Source organism: Alligator sinensis, unplaced genomic scaffold (genome assembly GCF_000455745.1).
Source record: "Alligator sinensis unplaced genomic scaffold, ASM45574v1 scaffold125_1, whole genome shotgun sequence".
NCBI lineage: Eukaryota > Metazoa > Chordata > Crocodylia > Alligatoridae > Alligator > Alligator sinensis.
The window spans coordinates 2,986,760-2,997,069 of record NW_005841893.1 but is presented as its reverse complement, the minus strand read 5'-3'; the positions used below and the strand labels follow the sequence as shown (position 1 = coordinate 2,997,069).

The window sequence follows — 10,310 nt, the reverse complement described above, 5'->3', positions numbered from 1 at the left end:
GGGGGGGGTGGGGCAGCCATGGGGGGGCTGGGAGAGTGGGCAGGGGTCAGGGGGTGCTTGGGGGAGCTGGGGGAGTAGGCAGGGGATGGGGTCTGGCAGGGGTCTCCCCATGGTCCCCTCTCCTCCACCCCCTCTCCCCTTCCCCACTTACCAGCACAGAGTCGAGGTCCAGCTCCGTGCAGCGGTGAGCAGGGACTGCCTGAATCTCTGAAGCTCTCCAAATCTTTTCTGAATCAATTCGGAGAGATTCAAATCGATTCAGACCGTTTAATTGGTCTCCTGATTCAATTCGGATTTGGAGATTTGGCCACCAAATTGGGCCGAATCTCCTCCAAATCGAATCGGCACCCGAAGTTTCACGCAGCCCTAATACCTATAGCCTAACATAGGCATAGCTACTCCTAGATCATCCCTGACCAATACTTGTCCAGCCTCTTCTTGAACACCTCCACAGTTTACCTAATGCTTCTATTGATGCAACCCAAAACCGCATTCACCTGCTGTGCAGCTACATCACATGGCAGACTCATATTGAGTCTGTGATCTACCAAGACTCCTAGATTCTTTTCCATAGTGCTGCCACAGGTCACCCACTTTGCATTTGTGTTTTGATTAAGGTATGGCAACTTGCATTTTTCAGAATTAAACTTCATCCTGTTAACTCCATCCCAGCTTTCCAATCTAGAAACAGCCTTCTGAATTGCACTTTACCCGCTAACATGTTTGCAAAGCTTCCCAGTCTCATGTCATCTGCAAATTTGCTCAAGAGGCTCTCAATTCCAGCATCCAAATCAGTGATAAACACGTTGAACAGCTTGGGGTCCAGAACAGACCCTTAATCCTGCCATTAGGACATGGATCCTTTTATAATTACCCTTTGCTTACAACTATTGAACTAGTTGTCTATCCACCTTGTAGTAGTTTTGTTTAGCCCACACTTCTACAACTTATTTATGAGAAGTTCATGCAAGTCTGTCAAACGCAATGATGAAGTCCTGTTATACTAGATCTACAGCATTCCCTTGATCCCCCAAAGCAGCTATTTTGTTAACAAAGGAGATCAAGTTTTTTTGGCATGAGTTATTCTTAGTAAATTCATGCTGGCTGCTTGTGATCAGCCTTTCCTCACCTGGATGCTTGTAAATAGATTAACTTGTAATATGCTCCAGTAACTTTCCAGGTATTGAGATAAGGCTAACCAGTCTGTAGTTCCCCAGGTCCTTTTTGCCTTTTTTTAAAGAGAAGCATTATGTTGGTCCTTTTTCAGTCCTCTGGTACCTTGCCCATCTCCTATAACTTCAGAAATATTATTGCCAAGGGCTTTGAGATCTCCCATGCCAGTTCCCTCCGTATCCTGGGATCAAGTTCATCAGCCCTGCTGATTTGTATTCATTCTAACCCATCAAAAGCTCTCTGACAAGATTCCTTATTATCTCATCCCTCAGTTGTTCCCCTGCCTTATCTAGATAATCTTGATTAGGTGTCTTGTTGCAGCTTAACTTTGAGGCAAAGTAGTTGTTAAGTAGTTCTGCCTTCATTGTGTCTTCTTCTGAGAGTTCACCCTGGCTATTTAACAGAAGACCCACAGATTTCCTGGTCTTTGTTTTCTGGCTAACATACTTATAGAACCCTCTTGCTGTCTTTAAGCTCCCTTGCCAGGTGCAGCTCACTTTTTATTTTTGCCTCCCTAATTTTGCCCCTGCAGGTTCTTGCTGCTTCCTGATATGCTTGCTTGGTGACCTGCCAATCTTTCCATTGCCTGTATGCTTTCCTTTTGCATTTGAACCATGCTAGAAGCAGCTCAGCTGCACTGGTCTCTTACCCTTCTTGTGCGCTTCCAATAGCTGTCAAACTGCTTTGCCAAAGTAGATAGTATCATTATCCACGCTTCACAGGTGGGGAAAATTGAGGCAAAAACCAGTGAAGTAACTTACCCAAAGTCCTTCAGCATGCCAATGCCAGAGGTTGGAAATGGAACCCATGCCTCCCAAATGCCAGTGCAGTGCTCTAGTGGCAGCACAGGTCCAAGTGGGGCTTGTAAATGAATGCCTCCTGGGAGTCAAAGTTGATTGGCTAAAAGTACAATAGTGGGATTTTCAGAAGTGTTCATCTCTTGTCTGCCTATGTTCTCCAGTAGTCAGCAGAAGCCAAACCATTGACTTCAGTGGGAACTGCAGCAGGCATTGCTGGTTCCTTTTGACTGACTTTACTCAAAAGGAATCAGAAATTTGGAAACAGTTCCCTAATTTGAAATGATAGGTACCTTTCTGTCCTGGCCCAATTTCAATCTGGATACTCCTGCTCTACGCATTTTAAATTCCCCCAGCGGTTTCACTGGGATATGATATTCTCCTTTGCTTCTTGTTCCCTGCTGTTCTCTGAAGTTTCTATATTTGGTCCTTCAAATGGCTACATTTCAGCAGTGTATACAATGAGTGTTGCATATGATGCCCACCCTGTGCATCAGTTTATTACATGTGTCAGCCCCTGTGGAAACTTTCCAGAAGGTTGTATGAAAAGCTGAAATAATTCATTTTTATGAGTGTGAGCATGCTCCCGTAGCATTATTAGAACAAGCTCTCTTTTCCTTTTACTTATATCTATTGCGTCTGAACTATCAGCTATCCGCAGCCGTGTCATAATTTTGTTTAGCTGTTAGGTTTCATATCGCCAGTATTATTCTGATGCTACCAGAAACTTGCTGTCAGTATCCTCCGTACTTGCATTGCCCCGTCTGAGTACTTCACTGTCCTGATTGTGTGCATCTCAGCATCCCTGTGAGGTTCTAGAAGGGCTCTCGTGGCTGTCTCTGCAGAGGAGGAACCGAGATGCAGAGACAATACATGACTTGCTGACATGGGACATCCCATGCTTGTTTTTCCAATGTCCTATACGCTAATACTCTAACCACAGGGCAAGCTGATATAACTGTTACAGTATTTGGTGAATTCTGACTAAAGAATGTTTTCCACACAGCATTAGCTCAAGCATCACTTCTCACTATTTTTTCTTTTAAGCTTTAGGTGCCATGTCAATGACATTATCAAATTAGTTCACAGTTGTCTTCGTGTGTCATCTTTTCCATCACGTTTTGAGCAACAGGGCACATTTGGATGCACTAGCCTCTACCTCTTCTTTAGGATACTACTTTGAAAATGTTCATGTGAAAAATATGTGAAATTCCAATAGCCCTTGTTCTAAAACTGAAAAATAATTGGAGGGGGAGATTTTCTTAGGCCCAAGGGGGCCATAGGGGGGCAGCTTCTAATGACATTCCGGTATTTAGCTACCTTTTATCCCTTTGAACACTTCCCCTGTAATTCTAAATCTAAACTGGGTATTTCTTATGCTTTAACCTAATTGGTCTTAACACTGTGCTTTCTTCTTTTTCATTGACAGGTTAACTCTAAAGAAAAGTTGTTCCTGACTGCCTTCCCTGTTGTGCAGACTGCTCCCCAAGAGCATTGCTGGAGAAAGCTGACTGCAAGCTTCAGGTCAAAGAAATTCCATGGGACTGTACCAGATCCTCTGAGGTCTGCCAAAGTTTCATTGATTTCAGCTTCTGAGGAGGAAGATCACCTGGGAGATTTGCAGTCCACCAAGCACCAGCACAAACAACCAAGTGTAGAGAGGAGCAGTAATGGCATTTCTCATACAATGTCTGAATCTGTTGGCGTGTGCTTGTTTGACCTGAAAGATATGACAGCTGCCAATGTTCAGAGGCAAGAACAATTCTGTGAGAATGTTGCCAGCCAGCAGGACATCCGTTTTTCTGGGTCCCTCAGCCAAAATCAAGAAGTATATCCTGTGTGCACAAAGACAGCTAGTACCTCTGAGCAAAAAGACAACAGCACCCCCATCAGGCACATGCAAATTGTAACAAAAGAATATACAGTGGGACATGTACCAGATACAATGCCAGCTACCCAGAATTCTAAGCTTATGCACAGTGACCAGCCAAAGACAAGTTCACTGACACAAGTTGATGATTCTGCAGTGAAAACCTGTGGGTCAGAGGATCAGTCAGACCAGTGGGTCAGAGGATCAGTTGGTGAATTAAATTCTTCTTCCCCAAGCAACACTATCAAGAATAGTCACTCCTGTCATCATAGCTCTCCAACAAATATCCTGCAAAGAGTACCCATGGAAAAGGAGAAGGGACTGGAAGTAATTGACTCTGGTTTCCCTCAGGAAACTGCTCTGGTAAAGGACTTTGCAACTGGTCTGAGCAAAGGGCCTCAGGCTTCTTTGGAGGCAGAAAAGAGGGCTGCAACGGATGTGAAATCATGTGCCACAGGTAATACTGCCCTAGACCAGAGTGATGAGACATCATCCCAATTCAGACTTGCGGCCATGGAGCCAGCGTGTAATGCAGACACTGAGAAAACAAGGGTACACAAGCAGCAGCTCTCCAGGTTCAGAGATATAGGTACAATGACAGTCCAACCTGAGAGCAGTTCTTTAGCTGAGGAAGCAAGTAAGAGGATGTGGCGAGATGCTGAGGTTCAGGCTGTGGCTAGTGTAGAGAGTAAATCAGCTTCCACCAGTCCCAGTATCCTTGCTGCATTCTTAATGGGAAATCTTCCTGCAGAGGAAAAGGAGAATTTGCACTTCATTTATCAGGGTTGTGGGGAGCTGACCCACTCAGAGGATGTTGAAAGCTTTTCATCACTGAAAATGTCCCCCTGTTGTCCTGGTGTCATGCCAGAACTGCATGTTCCACCAGCTGCAGTGGAGACAGTAAAAGCTCAGACTGTCAAACTTCAAAAGCACCCAGGAGACCCATCTGACACCATCTGTCCAGCATTACCAGATAACACAAAAGCCTATCCATGTGCACAAGCAGCCAGTAATACCCATAGAACACCTGTTGATAGGCCAGGACAACAAGGAGTCTGTCCAGTCAGAGACAGCTGTGATATTCCTCAGTTGCTCTCAGATGCTCCAGTATCACAGAAAGCAAAACCTGTTTACCAGATTGCAATTAACACCAATAATCAACCTGCAGTACATCAGCAGTCTAGAGATAGGGAGCCCATCCCATTTCCCTCTGCAATTGCTCCGAAAGTCAACAGAAACTTTCAGCACATTGTCAGTGATGCAGGAAATAAGCAGTCACCTATATCTTGTAGAACACACAGGGAAAGTGGGCAGGGAGAGACCTGGGGCACCAAGGCTGGCGGTTGTCCTGACAGAAAATCTTTGCAAGGTAAGAGTGGTGATGAATTGAAGACCAGCCCATTTAAAATGGATATGAAACCAAAAGAAGAAAAGTTAATGCTTCTTGATCCTAAAGGAGAGATGCACATCAGTGCTGCAGCTGCCTGTGGCCACATCAGAGTATATACACCAGTCACCGTTAAAAAAGAACAGGATAAAGTCCAGGGAGAAATTACTCGGGCAAAGAAAGTCAGTAGTCTGAGTCTGCAAATTGGACTGACATCTGACTTGAGTGGATATTCTGCTCACTGCACTTCTGGGCTGGGGGCACATGCAGCTCCACAGCAACAAATCAGCCCAGCAAATGACACCAGAAATGAACCCAAGCTAAATGCAACGCCTGACCTGGCCTCAGCTCAGCCTTTGCTAAAACTTGGAGAAAAGAAGAAACAGTCCACTCCATCCATGGAACCCAAAGTACGTGTGAAGCAATCTAAACACATCAGGGATGTTGTATGGGATGAACAAGGCATGACGTGGGAGGTTTATGGGGCATCCCTTGACCCAGAGTCACTGGGTATAGCGATCCAAAATCACTTACAAAGACAAATACGAGAACATGAGAAACTGATCCGGGCTCAGAACACTCAGAACCGGAAATCCATTTCCTCAGATACATCTTCAAATAAAAAACTGAAAGGAAGGCAGCATAACATGTTCCAGGCCATGCTGCAGAATTTCAGACACCCCAATTGCTGTGTCCATCCTGCTCCTTCTTCTGTACTAGATTGAAATGGTGTGCTTCGGGCCGTGTGAGTCCAAAGATGTGTACACCTCCCGGAAGTGGAAAATAAACCTTGCTGTTTGGTTCTGTTTGGGTTCATGATGCAGTGACTTGGAAATGACCATCTGTTGTTTTCCAGTTGGTTGCTACATCATACCTATATTATTTCCACAGCTGGTGTATTGCCCCCTCTTACTATTTTCATAGTGTACTCTCACCTAGTCTACTGTAAAGAGTTAGGCACTTAGCAAAAGCACAATTTTCAATTGCCAGCTTAGTGCAGTGAGAGTAGTGTCTCCTGATTAGAGGTGAAACTGAGAGATTAGCAAAAATGTATTTTTAAAAAGTGATTTTTGATGTATTGCAAAGTTTTACATGGTCTTGGAGGGGATTTTTTTGGAGGATGCGGATAGTGCTTAAACTGCTGGAAAACTGTCAACAGAGAGATTCTCTAACACCACCAGAAAGCAGATATTTTTAAAATCCAATTACCTGTCTTGTGTGAAGTGCACGAAAGGAATAAGAGGGTTTACCATTCTCTATTAATACCATTTACAAGTGGAATTTTCAAAGGAATCTAAAGGAGTTAGGTGCTTTGCTCCCATTGAAACATCACACAAGTTGGTTTCCTAGTTCTGTTAGGCTACCTTGACAATCCCAGCATCTTCTAATAGGTGATATTCCTGATGTTAAGTCATGAAGGTTAGTACTAGGGTATAAACAGACGTCTTCTGTGGAGTAGTATCAGCTGTGCCAGGATGTGTCCCAACACAACTGATCCACTACAGACATTGCAGAGCACTTGTGCCACAGGGTTGAGTCCCTGCCACTCCCGGTGCTTCAGGTACCTGATCCTGTGCAAAAATGGCCCTAGGGGCAATGCCCCAACTGAGAGCATACCGGTGTAAGCAAGGGAACCCTAAGTTTTTCCACTAGCACAGGTGTGCCCTAGGAATCCCCAGTCAGGGGATTCCCCAGGAACATTCATCTCATTGCCATGCTCTTGACTCCCGCCTCCCAGCACTATTTGTGGTTGTGCTCACAAATTTGGGCATTTGGGACATGACAATGGACTATAAACATCCATGCTTAGTTTTTTTGCCACCACAAAAATGTCTATAGTGGCACATAGGTCATATTTTTTGCAGCAGCAGTAACAGTTTTTTTGTTTTCAATAGAGAATAGTAATTTTCTTTCTACATAAAAAGGGGGGAAATCAACACACAGTTTTTAATATGCCAAAGTAAAAGAGCCATATTCAAGACATTCTGTATGTTTTACAATGCTGTTTAGAAAAAGAATGGGTTCAAAAAATAAGCTTCCAAAGCAGAAGTGTGATGGCCAAGTCAAATGCAGTGTGCGCTTTCAAATCATCACAGCTTCCAGAGAAACCTGCTACTCCCTATTCCATACTCTATGGCTAATTGCAGCAGAAAGTAAACCAACTTTTTTATGAAGGTACATCTTTGTTCCAAACTGGGGAGGGCTACCTTGTTTAGACTTTGAAAATGGGGGAAACTTACTTGATCACAAATTATCCTTTGGTCTTACAACTCAGAAGTTCAAAATGAGAAGAGCCAGAAGGATTAAGACCCTAGTCACAAACTTGCAGTTTCTTAAGTATTGCCCATGTCCCATAGGAGCAGTTCCATTGCAGGGCTTGCAGGATTAGAGCTTTAGCTGTGAAACTGCAGATACTAAGCAATGTAAGCCCATTAAATAGATGTTCTTGCAGTTATGTTTCACTCATGGAAACACTTTTGAAAAGTGAATCCCAGGTGCTTTTAAATAATACATTTCACATTTATGCATACAAATACTGAGAACGGATACATTTTATAAATTGTATGACCCTGCTTATCCCAGCAGGGTGTTGCATATAAACATAACTAAACAGAAGAAATTAAATCAACCAGCCATAGATTGCATTACACTTATGGCAGGTGAAACCATAGACATTTATACATTACTTTCAGTGACTGTGATGAGAGATTATATTTAAAATCTTTACCCAACAATAAACTTTACAACTGCCCACCTTTTCTAGAGATGACTCCAGCAAGGTCTATGGTGACCTACAGACAAAGAAGTTAAAATTAGTCTAAAATTCCCTATTCGGATTTATGTTACCTTGCCCTAGAGAGCCATCTGCTTCCTTCTCTTGATTTATTAGTGTTACACATTCAGAAAGCAGAGCCCTACTAGCCGAAGGAGCTCCAAGTACGTGACCTTGAATACATGCAGCAAACTTTTAGCATTCAACTTGGAGAATAAAGATATAATAGCTACTTCTTGAAGAAATTCAAATAATTGAGAGCGAAATACTGATCTGCTTTCAGATATTCCACAGGTACAGTGCCAGTCTACATCAGTAGACTCATCCAAGTCGCTGAATTCACTAGAGTTAAACCAGTTTTACCTGCTACGGTTCCGGCCCCACGTTCCTTTGTCAGGTATATCTAATTCAACAGATACATACCCAAAGTTACAGGACATGAAACACTATTGGAACTCAGTGGTAATGTCTCCTGTCATCTGCTGCTCTGGTTAGGGTACAGCAGGTGTTTCTATGAGCTTTTAACTGCACCCAGACCTGCAGTCCTGTTCAAGCAATATGCAATATGCCTGTTAGTTTTATGTATGCGTGATTTCTGCCACTGCTGTATGACTTCATGCTCTCCTATTGAAATCAATGGCAAAACCAGTACAGAATCAGGCCCTTAGGGTGCTGAATACCAAAACTCAAAGATAAGTTATTTTCTACAATAGCATTCCAAAAATAAAATACAATCCAATACAACATAAGGTGACAACTCTGCTATCACATGATAACGTAATGTATTTCATGGCATACGTGTATTTAGACTGTTTATGTAATGTAATGTAACATGACAATATAGGCTGCCATATATTTATTATATCACAATGTGTATTGAAATATGGTGGCCCAATAAACTAGAAATTCAGCTGAAGTAAATGGAATTATGTGGGTTTACCCCAGCTGAAGATCTGACCTTCTATATGTAAATATCACAGCGTGATAATCTTGTTAATTGTGTGAGTTCCTGATAACCACATCACTCTGGAAAAATTTGGTGCAGCAGAGTTTCATTCAATTGTATGTAAAAAATGTTTTTTCCCTCTTGATAATGGCTTTTATTGGGGAAACCCTGGCAACAAATTGTGATGATGGAATTCAGTTGGTTTTATGGTGATATGTTGGGTGTTCTTGCTGACTCTTAGTTTTCTTAGTATTTTTACATTACCCTAATGCACTGATGAGCAAAGGAGTTCCTTTCTTGGTCTAAGCTGTGGACTTTTGTCCTGCTTTTTTAAACCTGAAAATAACAGCCAAGTTAAAACCCTTCATTCTGGTGCATTAAAACTATAGAGCAGAGCAATTACCTTGTGTTATTATTATTGTTTTTATATTATACTGTTTTGTAGAAACCATGTCCTAACTTTGATTTTGGAATTTATTGCCCTAAACACCCAGTGCAAAACTCCATTAGGCCAATAAAAAGATCCCTGTTGACTTCAGTTGACTTTGGATCTGGCCCTGAATGGTGGGAATAATGCAGACAGTATTATACCATCTTGTGAGAGAGTACCTTTTGTGTTATGTGCTTTAGGTGATATCTCCTACAAATAAGACATTTCTAACTCTGGAAAGGGGATGTTATTGGTTTCCAAGTGTAGATTTCATTATTTAGCATGTGCTTCTGTGAGTGTTCTTAGCAATTTCCAGAATCCTTGATTTCTACCCCACTTTTAATTTACAAACTGGAGTAACACAGGAAGGCTCAGTACTTCTAACAAACCTCTAATGACACAAACCTCAAGACAGCCTTTTACTGAAATGTAGTTTGTTTCAGTTATGTGTGCTTATAATTTGTGAACCATACACAGAGGCAATACAGGTTGCATCTACATGTGATATTTACTGCGGAGTAGACTAATTAGCTCTTTAGTAAACGTCTTGGCATCTATACATGCAGAGCTATTAGGCTAGAGTAAACTAACAAGCTCTGCAGCTGCAGACTTTTTTTACTCCTCAGCAGCTCGTGTAGATGCTGACTTACGTGGCTGAAGGGTGCTTCAGTGTGGGGGCTGCCTGCCAGCTAGCCCCACAATGGAGCACACTCGTCCCCCAGCCAACCCCTCCACAGCACATTGAGCTAGGTTGGAGTAGCCCCAAGCTGGCAGGCTGAACGTGCTGTGGTCTGAAGCGCATGTATAAACACAGTGCCTTGGAGTGATAAACTCCGGCACAAAAGCACCAGAGTTTATTGCATCACATTAATATGCATGTGTAGACGTGCCCACAGACTATATTATGTGAAAAGTGAAAGAGCATTTAGCTAGA

General features: G+C 42.7%; 1 protein-coding gene across 3 annotated transcripts in view; it reads left to right on the top strand.

Moving 5' to 3' along the window:
- The window catches only part of GPRIN3 (GPRIN family member 3), a 45,827-nt gene extending 35,843 nt beyond the window's left edge, over positions 1 to 9,984 (top strand). Inside the window, exon 2 of one of the 3 annotated variants that reach the window (XR_003092705.1) lies at positions 3,400 to 3,527. Coding sequence is in view for 1 of the 3 variants with exons in the window: in XM_014517157.2 (XP_014372643.1) it covers positions 3,400 to 5,952 (2,553 nt within the window). In the remaining 2 variants the exon portion in view is untranslated. Of the gene's footprint in view, positions 1 to 3,399 lie in introns of all 3 variants that reach the window. The other 2 variants (XR_003092704.1, XM_014517157.2) reach the window with 2 other exon arrangements.
- The last annotated feature ends 326 nt before the right edge of the window (positions 9,985 to 10,310 follow it).